This window comes from Pararge aegeria, chromosome 8, assembly GCF_905163445.1.
Source record: "Pararge aegeria chromosome 8, ilParAegt1.1, whole genome shotgun sequence".
In the NCBI taxonomy this organism is placed as follows: Eukaryota; Metazoa; Arthropoda; class Insecta; order Lepidoptera; family Nymphalidae; genus Pararge; species Pararge aegeria.
Window position 1 is genome coordinate 16,184,717 of NC_053187.1, and position 18,047 is coordinate 16,202,763.

The 18,047-nt window shown below is 34.2% G+C and overlaps 1 protein-coding gene across 1 annotated transcript in view; it reads right to left on the reverse strand.

The window, feature by feature from the left end:
- Positions 1–18,047, reverse strand: part of LOC120626035 (ionotropic receptor 40a) — a 127,989-nt gene that overhangs the window by 19,735 nt on the left and 90,207 nt on the right. Inside the window, exons 3-5 of the mRNA XM_039893315.1 lie at positions 8,915–9,008; positions 7,390–7,485; positions 5,531–5,667 (exon numbers count right to left, since the gene is read on the reverse strand). Coding sequence (XP_039749249.1) covers positions 5,531–5,667; positions 7,390–7,485; positions 8,915–9,008 — 327 coding nt within the window. The remainder of the gene's footprint in view (positions 1–5,530; positions 5,668–7,389; positions 7,486–8,914; positions 9,009–18,047) is intronic.

Consider the following 18,047-nt stretch of genomic DNA (forward strand, 5'->3'; position numbering starts at 1 on the left):
GTACCACCAGCAGTCTATTCTCCTCTTCTTTTTTTTCCTAATTCAAAGGTTGCCTGGCAGAGATCGCTATTAAGCGATAAGGCCGCCTTTTGTATTAATACTTCTTTCGATATGTTTCTGTTTTTGTTATATTTTAAATATGTTAATGTTGTGGTATACAAATAAAGAGTTTAATAATAATAAAAAAAAAAAAGATGCTAATTTTAACTCGTATTTGCTTGCCAAATACGAGTAGTAACATGAGTAATTTATATCATACTTATTAGATTAGAAATACGAATTGTGTGTGTTGGTTTGTCACTGATTCGTGCAATGTACAAAAGATCATTACGTGATTTTTGCATTTAGACAGTTATGGAGTCAGAGAGAGTTAAAAAGGCTAAATTAATGTATTCCGGGAAAACTAATTCACAGAACAATAGCTAAAGCATGTGGTTCAAATTAAAATCCTAAATTAACAAAGTAACTTAATATATCAACCGGCTTGGTGAAGTGTTTTATGGATGAAATGAATAAATATAAAAATATAATATGTATAAAGTCTTTCTTATCTTACCTGTTTTAAAATTTTATACAACTTTTTCTTTTCTTTTTCATGTAAAGTTTATTTCAATTTGTTAATAAATTTAATTGCATAGGTACTTGTTACCATTGCATTAATCCCTGCTTACGTAAGTGAAAATCAAACTTTCGCATTTTTAATAATACTAGCTTTTGCCCGCGGCTTCGCTCACGTTAAGTTTTATTTTTGATTTGTTAAATTTACTACAAAGGGTTAAAAAAAGGTCTTGCTGCTTATAGAAAAATATGAACGGAAATTACTTAGAAAATCAGAAACTTTCATATAAATTTTGATCCCCTATGAAATACGTATTTCTTTATTATAAATCGAAAACCTAAAATCAAAGTTTAATTGATGTAGCTTGAAAAATAAATTGATAAATGAAGAATTTTTTACAAACTTTCATTCCATATTTAACCCTGATAGAATTTAAAAAAATCCTTTCCTAGCGGACGCCTACGTTGTAATAACTATCTGTGTGCAAAATTTCAGCCCAATCCGAATAAACTCAGAAACTAACATGAAATGAAATAAATTAATGAATCTTTCATACAGGGTGAGTCTGGATTATATGATCCACATGGTCCATGAATCATATTTTTTTTTATAATTTCAAACAATTCTGGATCTTCTTTTTGGTCGGGTAGCTCAGCACTAATAATATTGTCAATTTGAGAAGGAACAATTTTTTCAACCAACCAAATTAAGATATGAGCATGCGGTAAACCTCTCTTTTGCCATTCAATGGAATACATCCAACAGCGAGTTTCTCCGTATAAATGCTTCTTGGTGATGAGGCTTATTAAACTTATCAATTTTTGTTTAAAAACTCTTGCTATAAGGTCATGTCGATCCGATGATTGCTGCCCAGGCAGAAATAAATCCTTAATTTCTTCCCAAGCTGGATTACATGTGAAGGTAATGAAAAGATCTGGACGTCCATATTTTTGAACATACGTCAAAGCATCCTGAGCATATTCCTGCATATGTCTTGGACTTCCAGTATACGTAGATGGAACTATTACTCTTTGTCCAATATTCGCAGCTTCTTTATCATTCGATATTGTATCTCGCAAATGAATATACTCTTCGGCTCGGAGTTTCGATTGATTGTATCGAATAAAGTTTAGTCATTCGCTTTCAACCTTAGCGTACATGTCAACAATAAATTGTTGAAACAGTTGACGACACTTAAGAATATGGTTAGATTGATTATCTCTTATCATGATACGATACGCATAAAAATCCATACAACTAACTCTCTTCAATGTCACAGCGCTTGGAAAATGCACCAAATGTTACCCCCGTCAGTTCTTGAAAGAAACACAAACTGGAGGTGATGGTTATCCGCTGTATAGACGACGAATGCCAGTTGATGGAGGACACACAACAACTATCAATGTTAAAAATGTACCTGTCAAAATTGATAACAAATGGATTGTGCCTTATACTCCAATACTTTCGAAATCATTCAATGCGCATATCAATGTAGAGGTCTGTAATTCCGTAAAATCTATCAAATATATATGTAAATATGTAAATAAACCTGTTTTATCTATTTACATAAATAATTAATTAGTTAATTCTTTTCTATTTACAATTTAAATTAACTATTTATTATTATTAAAGTCTTGAGTATACTTACTAATTAAGAGTATTATTGACTTTCATTAAATTACACTTACAATTAAAATTACAAATCAAATTTTTTAGTACATGATCATGTTATTTTAAAATAATAATTATAAGTTATTTTTTATTTTATTGCTTAATTTTTATTTTCAATAACAAATGATATATTTGAAGTTAGCTGATTTGCTTTTTAAATAAATTATATTTTTTTGTTTACAAAAGAAGGTTAGTTATTTCTTTTATTTTCTTATTTAATATAAGTTGTAAAATAACTCATTGAATTTAATGAGAAAACATTTTATTGCATTCATTGTCGCATATAAAATTTTGAATCAGTTGATCGCTATAGAACTTAATGCATTGAAGCGCTATATGATGGTGATATTTAATAACATGGACATCATATTTACATTCTCCGTGGAAAAATACATGGTCATACCAATTTTTATGACAATCGGTTGAACGGGGCGGAAGTCGATACTTGACAGCGCCGCCTGGTGGGGAGTTACATCAATGGACATAGCATGTTCGTTTTCTCCGAGGGAAAATACATGGTCATACCAATTTTTATGACAATCGGTTGAACGGGGCGGAAGTCGATACTTGACAGCGCCGCCTGGTGGGGAGTTACATCAATGGACATAGCATGTTCGTTTTCTCCGTGGAAAAATACATGGTCATACCAATTTTTATGACAATCGGTTGAACGGGGCGGAAGTCGATACTTGACAGCGCCGCCTGGTGGGGAGTTACATCAATGGACATAGCATGTTCGTTTTCTCCGTGGAAAAATACATGGTCATACCAATTTTTATGACAATCGGTTGAACGGGGCGGAAGTCGATACTTGACAGCGCCGCCTGGTGGGGAGTTACATCAATGGGCATAGCATATAAACCTTCTCCGTGAAAAAATACATAAGCATACCAATTTTCATAATGATCGGTCAAATAGTTTCTGAGTTTATCGATGACATATATACAAACATCCTCTTTTATATATATAGATTTTCTGTGCAAAGGTTGCTTCCACTTTTCGGTCTTACAGTCATTTGTATCATGTTATTCCTACAATTTTCCCACCATCTATTGAAATAATATGAGAACGATAAAACCATAATTAAATTTCCGTTCGACCTCCAATAAATAATAAATACTTGCGTACCGCAAATATACGACTTCTTATTAGATAAATTGTTGCCATATTAGGTTTGTTACTCAATCGTTTGGCTATTCATTAGTTTTATTGCTGCTAATGATATAATCATTATAATTTAGTATGGGACAAGTGATTTGCGATGCGGTAAAGTAGTGGTGGATTTATTTGTGTGTGTGTGGTGGAGTTATGATTAGGGTTAGTTTTTATTATCCATTATTGATAAGCGCATTGGGTAGGAGCTGGAATTCTACGAGCTGTTGTAAATTAGTAATTGAATCAGTAATTATTTAAATCGGTTATAATTTGTCGGAGTTATGGTGTAAAATCGTCAAACACTTTCGTCCCCTCTCCCAAAAGAACCGAGCTTAATGTCAGGATAAAAAGTATTCTATATTACTTCTCACACTTGCAAGAATATGTAGTATTCCATATTTTGTAACTTACTAATTTTTGAAAATTTTACTTTACTTTCGGAGGGCCGATTTTGAATCCCAACACGCGCCTCTAACTTTTCTAAGTTATATGCGTTTTTAAGTTATTAAAATATCACTAGGTTCAATGTTGAACAAAAACATCGTGAGGAAACCTGCATTCCTGAGAGTTCTTCATAACATTCTCATAGGTGTGTGGAGTCCACCAATCCGTTTGGGCCAGCGTGGTGGAAAACGGCCTTAACCCCTTCTCCTTGTGGGAGGAGACCGTGGAGTGGAGATGTGATGATTATTTGTTAAATTTTATATTACAGACTGAATAATTGCTAGTGGCAACAAATCTCCATTGGCGCAGAGAGGTGGGTTAAAGCTTTAATTTCTTTTTTCTAAAAAAAAAAGGACAGCGTTGAAAGGTTAATTAAACAAATGTTGTTATTGTGTTACTTGCGGAGGTTCGATACTTCTCCTTCTTAATCCCTATCCATATCCCTACTAATATTATAAATGTCAATGTAAGTTTGTTTGTTAAGCTTTCACGCAAAAACTACTTAACCGATCCTCATGAAATTTTGTACACATATTCATGGAAGTGTTAGAAGTAATATAGGATACTTTTTATCCCGACATTAAGCTAGGTTCCTTTGGGAGAGGGGATGAAAGTGTTTGACGATTTTACACCATAAATCCGACAAATTATAACCGATTTAAATAATTATTTTTGTACTATAGAGGTTGTAATATGTGTTTAATTTTGCCTAGATGTTGCCTGTGTGAACTTTGTGTAGATCTGATGAATATGATTGGAGATAGAGGACAGAACTCCTCAGCGGACAGCAGCAAACCCCTCATTTAAGGCGTAGCGATACTGAATACTTTAATTTTTTTTAGAACTACAACTAAATTGAATGCCACATCAAAAAACAAAATTAACCGCAGACGAAGTCGCGGGCAACAGCTAGTAGATAGATAAACAAAAGAACTATTTAAATTATATTAAAAATTCTTCTGATTATATAAAGCTATATTCTTAGTTAGTAAGATACGCTTTTATTTCATTTCAGTTGTAATAAAATTTAAAAAAATGTTTCTTTGTTAAAAAATCCTGAACGCTAACAGCGCTATATATTCAGGATTGTTTGGAAGCTTTGGAAATTTATGATTTCTGAATTTCTCTGGTCTGGTTTGGTTGGAAGCTTTGGCCGTGGCTAGTTACGTTAAGCGGTTTAGTGTTGCGGTATCAATCAATCAATCAATTTTTTTTTTTATTTTGCTTGAATATGGTACATGCAACATGTTTACATAGGTGTTAATTAATTTTATAAGTGTCGCATATCCTGCCAAGATTGGCGTGCAAAAATTATTAGTTAATGATTATATTAATTTTCCACAATAACAAGTCACATTTAAATAAATTAATTAAAAGTCAAAACACAAAAAAAGGAAATAAAATAAAATATCAGATTAAATAAAAAATTTATACTTAATAAATAAAATTAATTCATGAATATCTATAATTGTAATAATTTTCCATTTAGGTAGTCATTGATATGATAATAAAGTCTATCCAAAAGTTTATCAAATAAAACTGATTTGAAACGTGCAACAGGTAAAAGTTTCTAGGTTAATTTTAAGTAAGCAGGTTAGCCCGCTACTATCTTAGACTGCATCATCACTTACCACCAGGTGAGATTGCAGTCAAAGGCTAACTTGTGGTGAAATAAAAAAAAAATCCAATACATATACTCACACGGCTTTCCTAGGGTTTGTAAGAACAACGACACGTATAGCCTCTTTTATGCCAGAAAGGAAGAGTTTGCTCACTTCTCCGTGCGGCCAGAAGAATATGTACAGTATTGAGCGGTGGATGAAATTGTTTACAGTGATCTGAAAATAATACACCCAGGTTTATTTCTTCCGTCGTTTTCACACACGCAAATTTAAAAGAATTAGATCTCTTTGGGCTAAAGTCGTGTTCGTCGCGATGTCATATGGGGTTCGGAACACCATATCTGCTTCAAGCTTTAAGACATTATATTTTGTTGTATTGGTTTGGACACTTTTTTTACGACCGGCCTGTCTTACGTATTCAACTTTCTCTTTGGGAATGTTTTTGGTATTATTAATATTGTCTCTCTCTCTCTCTGTGTCTCTCTCTCTCTGTGTCTCTCTCTATAAAGTTCTTAGTGAGCCTCCCTAAGCATCTGGTTCCTATTGGAGAAGTATTTCTTGATATCAGACTGAGGTCTCCGCCACTAAGTATCTGTTATGGTAATGAATTAGTCGGGCTGTATTTTGGACTATTATGAGCGTATTTCATAAAACAAAAACATTATTTAGTTACGACCACGCTAAAGAAAACGAGGTAGGTACATTTTAGAGATAAAATTGAAGAAGCTATTTCCCTTCCTGTTATTATTATTATTTAAGATGATTTTAACCTTCGACGAACGAGGTGTTATCAGTTTAAGGTGTGTGTGTCTGTCCGTGGAATCGTATTTCCCGAACTGATGAACCAATTTAGTTTTTTTTTTGTTTTGCTTAAAAGGTGAATTAGTCGTGCGTGTTTTAAGTTATGCTTTATGAAAATCGGTTCAAGATGGCCGCCGTAACAAAACTGCGGATTACATACTTATTCACTACTCCCTCATTACAAAAAACGCTTAAATCTTATTATATTGTGCAATAAGACGACTGTTTTATTTATTAATACAGCTTATCGTAATATATGTTCATTATTTTTATATTAATTCCATATATATTCTTTATTTAATTTGTGTAATTTGTGTTTATATGTATTCCTATGTAGTTATTTGAATAGGTTAATAATAATTTTACACCCTATTTGTTCTCGCTCTTGTCGTAACCCTAAGGTTGCCTGGCGGTGATCGCTTCTAATCGATAAGGCCGCCTTTTGTATTCTACTTGAGTCTTTGTGTTTCTCTCTATACGTCCTTTATTTTCCTAACTGTGTAGCGGTGTACAGATAAAGAGTTTAAAGAAATAAATATGAATATCAAGTGAAAGGGCTTGACTAATAAGATAATGCAAAAGTTAGTTTATTCGTAAGCTGAAGGTTAACAAAGACTAATCTATTTCAGTACTAGCAGTAAAGTCTTCATATATGTGGCAGCACCTTATGTATTCAGTATCTTTAAGCCTTAAGTGAGGGGTTTGAAACCGCGCGCTGAGGAGTTCTGTCCTCTATCTCCTATCATTTTTATCAGATATTACAATCTATACAATACAAAGAACATTTTTACATATGTTGTAAAATCGTATAACAATTTCACCCCCGCTCCAAAAGGAACTGTGCTGAAATCCGGGATAAAAAGTAACCTATGCCCTACCTCGTAGTATGAACTCAAACCATACAAAGTTTTATTTGAATCCATTTAGTAGCATCAGCGCGGTCAAGATACAGATAGACAGGCAGATTGACAGATATACCGACAGACAATACGTAAATCGAGATGAGAAATGAAAAAAATTACAGTTTCAGCTTCACAAATTATAGACTGCATCCAAAAATAAAGAAAGTAAAAAAATGTACAATGATAGCTGATGTGAATGTATCTATGTAGGTACTTCGATAATAATACGTTTTACCTCGAATAGGAGATTTTCGCACTCCAGTGGTTCACATAGAATCAAGCTCGTCCTTTCTTCCGATGTATCCAGTCCTTGTTTTAAAAAACTGTAATACTGAATGAAAATAAATAAGTTTAGTTTAGTTTATTTATTTATTTTTCAGTTTACTTATTTTTAAATAGTTTATTAATTTTTTAGTTTACTTTTATAACTAGCCTACGTCTTCAACCATGTTTTTTCGGTTTATTATTCAGTGTCAGTCTCCAGGATTCAAGCTACATCTATGCAAAGTTTTGCTAGAATCGGTTCAGGGAAAAATGGTGAGAGTAAATTTTTACGATGCGCGCGCACACCGTCACAAAAAACCGACACCATGAAGTTAACTATAGTCAACATTTTAGTTTTTCTAAAAAAGGTTTGACAGTTTCCTTTCAATAATTCAAACAATACCTTTTTTCTATTGTTTTCTTGTTACGCCAAAGAAGTATAACTTCTAACGCGTGTACATAGGTACACACACGTTTTTTTTTCCACGGGAAAGTTTGTTTATCCTAAGGTTGCCTGTAAGAGATCGCTACAAAGCGATAAGGCCGCCTTTTGTGTACTTCTTCTGTCTGTGTTTTTTTTTATTGTTCTTCTGTATTTCTATTTGTGTGTAAAGAGTATAAATAAATAAAAAAAATAAAAAAAAATAAATATCCTGGAGCTGGAGAGATAATAGTATTTTAGATGTCTAAAATAGAGATAACAGTATTCCAGCATACAAGCTTCCAGTACTAAATTTCATTAAGATCAGTGCAGTGCTTGAGTGCTATGTATTAAAAAAAATTGAAATATTTATATAAACCCCCGACACAGACAGAGAGAAGTATTTATCTATGTGAGGTCGTAGTTCACAAATTAATTCAACGATTTTGTTGTGGTTTTCCATGTTTAAAAGGCTACTGGATTGAGATGGTTATAATTTATAATTGTCTCTAATAAGCTCATTTTCTACTTAAAAATCTTAACTATTTTTAATACTAGAATTTGTTTAAAATATACGCTGATAGATGGATAGCTATTTTTATAACTTAATTAGTAATATATTAATGAATGAATGAATACACTTTTATTGTACACCACAGAGAAAATTTACAGAGATACAAATACAACAGCACAATAAGGTAGAACGTACAATTTGGCAGCTCTAATAGAAGAAGCGGTGATAGCATAGTGTTTAAAGCTTCGGTTTTCCTTTCGTGGAGACCGAGTTCGAGCTCCGGCACGCACCACTAACTTTTCGGAGTTGCGTTGCGTTGTGCGTGCGTTTGTGCGTTTTTAATTTAAGCAATTGTCTTAAACGGTGAAGGAAAACATCGTGAGGAAACCTACTTGGCCAGCGTGGTACACTACGGCCTAAACCCTGTATTGGGCCGGTAATATGTTGATGATGATAATGACAATGTAGCTGTCTTAGTGAAATAACAGGCCTTTGCTCCACTTGGTCATTAATTTGTCTGTTGATGGCGATGATTTTACCCCTACAACCTCTACAACTTACCCGATCTTTATTTTCCTGTGTCGTCAAATCCAAATTAATGACTTGAATATTGTTGTTATTGAGAATACACAATAATTCATAAATGTCTTCCGATCTAAAAAAATAAAGATAAAGTACCAAATAAGAGCCACGAATTTGTTTATTTTAAGTCTGTTTAGAGGGACTTTGACAACAAGTTGGGGCACATTTTACTGAGAAGAATTATCTAAGAAAACTCTTGAACTCTAAGAACATTGTATATTTTGTGAAGATAAAAACAGAGCTGATTGTTTCCAAGCCTCCTTAGTTGTAAGAAATAATTAATTGCATTATAACCACAGTTTTACCACATATATTGTTACAATACATATATTGTTTCAACAATATGTATCATGTATAAATTGTTTAAACAATACAAACAAGCATAAAGCTGTGGCTATTATACAATCGATGACATTCTTACGCATTGACCAATGAAGCTACTAATCGGTTTTTATGAAATTAGAAATTCTCAACAGGCGATTTCATGAGATATTTATGTAAAAGCATAAACTTTACCGTATTAGTACCTACTTTTCAAAGTTTTACCAAATAACTGTAGGAATCTGTAAGATCTTACCTTATATCTGTTGTGTTTCCCCTAACAATAGTTAAAGTATTTGTACGCAATCCTACAACTATGTCCATGATAGCTGACGAAAACTCTTTAGGGAGAATTTTCAAACTTTTTTCCATTAATCCACTGATAAAAAAACTCTGTGCAGTATTTAAAATTGAGAGGCTAGCATAAAAAACAACAAAAAATATCGGATTCGATTTCATTTTTTGAACGGATATTTGAAAATAAATATAAGCCGGAATTTAACTGCGGCGCTTTCATTTGTAGCACGCCCATTTAACGCAAGTGTCGAATAATTCTAAATCACATTTGGAAACGATATCATCAGTTATGAAAGCTAGATTAGTACAGAAATAGATACGCCATTTCATGTCGAATTAACTTAATCACATCCATATTGAGTGGACGGTATAGTCCGGTGCACATTTTCAAAGATTAACATGTCAATATTATCGAGTTTACTTTTTATTGTTGATCTACTAAAAGTAGATCTAAATATAAGTAATAACAAGTTTTGTTCTAAGCTACAACCCAAAGTATGTGTACACAACTTGGAATTACATTAAACAGAAAGTAAAGATATAATTAAAGTTGAAACAAAAAAGAAACACTTAAATAATAATATATATATTATTTCCCTAAAGATTATGTGGAATAGTGCTTGATAATTTGATTTGACTGTGCTTAGATTATACCAGAAACACTATTGCCATTCACCAATTTAAACTTTCTCGACTTAGTGCTTTTTTTTTTTCGGCATTTTTTTTTCAAGAAATTTTTGTGCTCGTCTAACGAAGTAGGTAATACCACCAGGTTTATTTCTGCCGCCAAGAATTGCTGTTTTCGGGTCTGAAAGGCTGGTTTTTGGTAAAATTACAGGCACTCGAGGCTTAAAACTGATGCCTTATTATTATTATTTAACTCTATATTTGTACACCACTATGAAGTTAGGAAAATAAAAAAAAACCAATAGAAATACAAAGACAGAAGTAGAATACAAAAGGCGGCCTTATCGCTTAGTAGCGATCTCTGCCAGGCAACGTTTGGATTAGGACAAGATGTGCGAGAGCGGACAGGTGGTGTAAAATTATTATAAACCTACATTCAAATAGCTAAACACAAATACATAAACAAACAAGAAAAATATAATAAATAAATATAAAATAATAAACTAATATATACTCAAGCAGTAAACAAGTTTTCTTATCAATTAGACGAGTGCATTTTGGTAAAAGCTTCTGTCAAGTAGAAAAGGAGCTTCTTCTATCGCCCGAACGATCTGTTCATAAATGATTGCTATAAACCGTATCGACCACGTAGATTTTCCAATAGGAAGAATTGTATCCAAATAGCTAGATACATATATATGTTAAGCTCAGAACATCAGTGGCGTGCACGTCATAGAAGCGCAAAAGCACTGCCTACCCTAATTTTTTTTTTAAAGCTCATTAAAGGAAGGGATTTTTCCATCTTATGCTATCTTCCTTCTTTGTGAAAGAAAGAAAATACATTTATTCATGTTAAGTGTTACAAACAGTGCATCTTATAATAATATATTAACAACATAGTAACAATGTCTGTGTGTAACACCAGACAGAAAGGGTGTACAGCTCAGCATATGCCATGCATTTTAGGTACATGCATGCCGCTGATTTTCAGTTGAGACGATACGGCAAATTAAATAGTTAAATAAAAATATTATTTAATAATAAATAAAGTGAGCCACAGGTTATTCCCATTAAAGTAATAAAAGTGATAAAAGCAGCATAATTATGATTATATTAAAAAATAATAAAATATCAGAAACACTGTTAATTACATAATAAATAAATAAATAAAATGTTGCGTTTATATAATTAGTGCATATCCAGGTCCAAAATCCTGTGCACGCCTCTGCATAACACCCATCTTCGTGGTTTCAAGGGTTTTAAAGTAAATGAGAAGAAAATAGTGGTAATGTTAATCTGTGACAGTGTGCAGCGGACTATAACGTCCCTTCAGTATGAATTGGCGTATGACGAGCTAAGTGGGCACTTTTCATCAAAGGGCCTCCATGACCGATGGTTTAAAAGCTTTGCTGTGTTGCCTACCTAAGGCACCTTAGCTCATAAAGGCTTATTCACATACGAATCATGCAGTCCGACAAATGTGTATTCTAAAGCATATTTAATTTTATAGTAAAAATTTAAAGAGAAATCGTTTTGGCTTTTAGCGGAAAATACATTTAAAAATTTCTGTATTGAATAAAAAATAGATCGCGGTTAGAAATAGAGATTTTGTTTGGCTAAATCTTCATATAAAATTTATGAGAAAAATGTAATTGTAATTTAATATTAAAACATGGACTGGTGATAGTCTAATGTTTAAGCCTTCGACTTCCCTCACAGCGTGGCAGCGAGTTCGATTCACGCACCTGAAAGGGAAAGGAAAACTTCGTGAGGTGATCTGCATCCGTAAGAGTTCTCTATAATGTTCTAAGGCATGTGAAGTCTACCAATACGTACTTCGCTTCGCAGCTTGGTGGACTACGAACTCAACCTTTGACATTCTAAGAAGAGACCCGTGCCCTAATAAGTTGGTAATGATTAACTCATGAACACCTCATTTTTCTAGTAGCATGTTTCAGATTTAGACGTCCTGGGCTCGATTTTCGGGCTCAAAACTGTTAGGTAAACGCTTTGAGTAAGAAAATTATGCTAAAGTTACTTTGCACGTGGACCTCTTCTCCTGGATATAGGGATTTAGATCCTAGACGCTCTACGTCGCGTTGGCTGATTGAAACCGTTCGCTTGGCGTGCTCTCCGAGGCAACGCTAATTTCCTTGACAGAAAACGCACTAGACAAAAGATATAAAATACATGAAAAAACTAAATTTATGTTCTTATTTGGCCGGCTTTTTTTTTTGTTATTTGAAAATAATGATTGGATTTGAATTTCGAAAAGTCTTGTTTGTGCACTGCCATTGTGTATGAAGCCTTACAAAGCCCTACGTGTTGCTTGAGTGCTGTCAACGGGCGCGGGTCCGTAAATAATTTACTACCGCCAAATGTCAAACATCGCCCTAATAATGTGGACCGATGTGATGAGTGGCCTCGGAGTATACAACTTAGATAAGTATAACAACCATTGATTTAATATTTTACTACAACTGACATGTAAGATTATGTTTACCTATGGTATTATGGTAAATATTACAACATTACAGAAACCGTGTGTGTACACGACTTATATTGAAGCATTAAAAACTACTCCACTGTAGTAGTTTTGTGTGTTATGTTGACAGTAAATATTTTACCTCTAATGTTCTAGATGCTTAACATCAAATTAGAAAAATGGGAAAGTTTATGAGCTAGCAACATTCCGCGGGTGTGAAGTGAGATGTGTGGGAGGGGGGGGGGGGTGGGGTTCCCCTACTGTTTTTTGATACAATACACTGCATGCAATAATGGCTGAATTAGGGTTCTGTATGTTCTTAATTCATAGTTGCTGTGTAACGTCTGAATGGCGTGGTTGCCGGTGTAGTTATAGAAACATGAGGTTAACCACCCAGGGTGAAACTTTTTAGGACTTTTTTTTAGTTTCATGAATGTCGGTGAAGGGTGGCCTTGATTATAGGCGATAGTTTCCCATTAACCATCTGGTGGACCATCTGTTCCATTCTTGGCTTATTACTGTAAAAAAACTGTAGGCGGCCCTGGCTTGGACTTGTTTAGGGGAGGGGTTCAATTTCACTATCATTATTATAAATGGGATGGGTATGTGCAATTGCTTCTTTACCGTGTAACTAGGCTTAATAAATAAGCAATAATCCCTATCCCTGCTAATATTATAAATGTCAATGTGAGTTTGTTTGTTACGCTTTCACGCAAAAACTTCTTAACCGATCCTCATGAAACTTTGTACACATATTTTTGGAGGTGTTAGAAGTAATATAGGATACTTTTTATCCCAACATTAAGCTCAGTTCCTTTGGGAGAGGGGATGAGTGTTTGTCGATTTTACACCATAACTCCGACAAATTATAACTATTTAAATAATTATTTTCGTACTATAGAGGTTATAATATGTGTTTATTTTTTCCCAAAATATACCTAACAATTTCTGACCGAATCTAGAAATCGAACATAAGATCGAAACCTTAAGGAATCTATAATTTGAATTACCCTCGGTTAAGTAAGGCATCTTGGATGTGTACACGCTTAATTAAATTTTGCTCGTACCTCGCACTAATACCTCCATTTCACCGCCCATATTGTCTAAGCCCCTAGATTATAATATCACGCGTTTCCCGTATCTAAAATGCATCAATACGCTAAAGGCAAGCGCAGACGGTAGCTCGTGTACATGTTTCCATTACCTGTTGTACGACGACATATCCTCCGGGAGCACAGCGCGGGAAACTCGAGACCGCGCTCCCGAAAGCGTCTCTCCGTAGTCTGCGCTGTGTGTGGTATAAAACACAGCTTTTAGCGGGTATTGGTTATTTATTATTCGCTTAATGAAATACAAATATGACGTTCGAAAATGCATCCAGACTTACGATTGCAGTTGCTACGTTCGATTTCCGGGTCAGGCCACCATATTACCCAATTGGTAGGGTTGGTTTCATACATTTTTCACTACTAGACCGGATATACAAAATTTGTAAGGCCCACTTCTGTGTTCCGTATAAATAGATGGTCCCGATTATAAATATATAAATAAATATAGTACGTATTGGATAGAAGCAGGCGTTACTTTGCGGAAATCCATAATATATTATGAAAATTAAGCTTAACTTGCTATCGGCAATGTACCATCTACGCACGTTTCGCTCTTAAACCGGTGTGGTTTGGAGTATACGGATTGAAGTTATTATAAATTACACCATACAGATTCTCCTGCTGTTCGCGGAGTATAGCAAGTGAAGCTACACTAATCGCCATCTAGCCCCAAAGTAAGCGTACCTTGTGTTATGGGTACTAAGGTGACTGATGAATATTTTTATGAATAATATACATAAATACTTAGAATATGCATATAAGCACCCAGACGCTAAAAAACATTCCTGCTCATCACACAAACATTTTCCAGTAGTTGGAATCGAACCCACGGCCTTGGGCTCAGAAAGCAAGCAAACTACGCCAATAGGCCGTCAAAATATTATAATTCTAACATGATCCGCAAGTTATCAACATCCTACTGCTGGACACAGGCCTCATGGTTTTAGAGTATATGCCCAAAGAAAAATCCTTTTTAAGTACTAATTTTTTTTTTCATAGTCATAATTGATGGACCAAACAGATGATTAGTAGAAAACCATATCTATATATATATAAAAGAGAAAATGTGTGGGTATGTTCCGTATAGGCTCCGAAACGGCTGGACCGATTTCAATGAAACTTTCAGGGAATCTCCGGATTGACTTGGCGAGTAATCCTGTAAAGTTTGGTGACGATCGGAGCACTCCTATTTTTGAACTGTCAAACTGTCAAATACATCTTTTATTTACTTTACTATGATGATATTCTATTGTTGGGTGTACATGGGTGTAGATAATGATCTTCACCCGCTCGAGAAGAGAATAGAAGAGAATGAATACGGAGATAAATAAATGATTTAATAAATTATGAGACTTAAATTAAAAATTAATGATGTAAGTTTATTGTTTAAATAAAATAAAGCAAATTCTAGCGCGGCGAAGCGGGTTGGGTACGCTAGTGTTCTATAAACAGACTAACACTTCACAGGGCACGCATGGAGCACGTACACACACGCTACCCTGTCTCCATCAATTTAAGGCGTAGGTGTCAAGCCTTATGTGCCTGTTATTACACCAGCAACCTCACCCTTCAGACCGGAACACAGCATTGCAACAATGCTTTTTAACAGCAGTAATAATGGTAATAGTAGGTAATTCCCCGGACGAGCTGTGTCACAAAAAGCTTTACTTCTAGAACATATGCTAGTAATTGTTAAAGACCGCTTTATCCATGGGATAGGTAGAATTCACGGGCATTTGATGTTTGTAAAAGTGACAAAGCTTCATAAATCTAATATGCGATTTTTTCAGCATAGCGTACAACTTCTGATATATTTTCTACAATTTGCCCCAACCCGTCTCGATGGGTCACCCGTACACACTTTTATTTTGATGGCTTGGCTCCTCGCGTGATGTTAAATAGCCTTCCTCAAATTTAGAATCTTCCTAGATCTTTTTGTGTCAAGTTTTTTCTTTTTATTTTAATGAAAAAAATTAACGTTATATGTACTCGTTTATAGGTCAATTATTGTGAATTTGCTACGTTCACTTTTTAATTCTAAAAATCTGGCATCTCAGTCATTTATTTTTGCTCTTTTTAATAAATTGATTTTCTCAGTTTAAAAAAATGTGGTAGAACCTTCGCAAATACTATAGTACTTATTCTTCAATTTTCGAGACGATTGTGACTTGAATCTGTTACCCTGGTCTACAATATGCAACCTGCATCCAAGTTTGTAACCAGCATGCATTCGAATTAAGACAATACGTACTTAAATCACCGCAAACAAAACGCTTCCTCTTGTATGCCGAAACCCATTTAGCACTCTCAATCTATACTCAACTCTATTTATTAACAGTTAAAATTCAGTTTCGCGTAAACAGTTATCCTTGCATTACCTCTAATAAATTTTGTAACGTGGGAATATGTAAGACAAGTGACAAGGTTTTGTTTAGTCACTTGACGTGGAAGATATCCTGTTCTGCCACGCCGCGAAGCCCTTTTTTTAATGTTGTAGGTACGTTACGTACGTATTACTCCGACTCTATTAGTCCGATTGTCTCGAAGAAGCTTCCTATATTTTCATATTGTATTGTTCAGTATTTCAGCTTTAAGAGTAAAAATTGAAATTTAATTTAGTTGGAACGCTTAAAAATATTAATTATGAACGCTGATATTCAGGGAGTTGTGAAAAAAATTGTAATTCGCCATTTGGTGGAGGCGGCCATCTTGGATTTCATATATATTACATATATATATATATATATGTATACTACAGTATTCTATAGTATTTTTATACTATTCTAGCCACTTATTTACATATCCATATTGACGAAATTGTGAAATAATCCGATTTTCATCAAACACAAGCCATCACCTTTCAAACCAAAACAAATAAAATAATAAAATAGACATACACCCTGACACACACTCACACGCACACACAAACACAAACCGGTTTAACTTTTAACAGTCCTTCGTTTTTGCGTCGGGGTTTTTCTTTTAAAACACGTAAAAGCAAAATGTTCATTGCATCCGCGTAATAGAATAATAATCGAAAGTACAAACAACTTTGCGCGAGAAACCTTTATGTAAAGCAAATTGAGTGTTGGTGCGAAAAAGATAAAGAAAGTTTCCTATTTAAACAAAGAGGGGAATATTAAAAATCCTGTAAAAACGGAACGGCCAGGAATCTGGAGCGATCGCCCGCGGCCCGCGTCTGCACTACGGTACACAAATAGTACGCGAAAATTAACCGAATTATTTACATGATGGAAATAAATGGAAGGAGGTTTTGGAAGGTAACCTGCAGAAACCAGTGGTTACTTCCATAGTTAGGAACCATTTTCCTCTATTCTAATGAATTAAGAAAGTATTGTATACAATAACAAGAAAAGGACCTAAAGTTACAGTTTTGTGTTCTGTTTAAAGTGCTCTTTTCGAGGGAACGCCATAATTCTATGTACAACAAGCAAGTAAAGAATCCGGCAAGCAAGTGAAATTTTTTTTTGTCAGTTTATCCGCGGCTGTATTGTATCCGCGGCGTAGAGATACACTCTACTCGAAGACAATACAGCCGACTCGAAGTTACCAACCTAAAATATTAGGTATATGTAGTGTTGTGTGAAGGACAAACAACCGCAAATGATGGCTTTATGGGAAGTCTCTACTTAGGTATAATAAAACTGTAATTGGTAATAAAACTGTTCTGTACATTGAAGGTTTTTTTTTAAATTTATCTAAAAGTTTTGAATAATTTCCTTATTTTTCTATAATCGATACGGGGCTCAAAACTGTAATTTTTTGTTTCTCTGTCTATCTTGTTTTGTCTGTATCTTAGCCGCCATACATTTTTCAAAGAGTTTATACATTTTCAGCTGAAAATCTATTCATGTTCATCACACAAACATTTTATAGATGTGGGAATAGTTGTATGGGAGCACCGATTCTATTTGTCGTTGATCGATAGTATTCGTCGTTATAGCGGCAACAGAAATAGCTCATCTGTAAAAATCACAACTGTGTTACTACCAGGGTGTATGAGATAAAGCCTGGTGACCGATGGACGGACAGATAGACGGGCGGACAGCAGAGTCCTACGGTCCTGTTTCACTATTGGGGACAAAAACCCTAAAAAAGTTCTCGAGTATTATACACCTACTGTAGAAATATTCTACACGTTGTCATCAATATTCAAATTCAAATTCAAATTCAAATCTTTATTTGCGTGATTGCAGGTTAACAAATTTGATCTTATACTAAAACATAACAAGTTACGTGCTACAATCTGCCA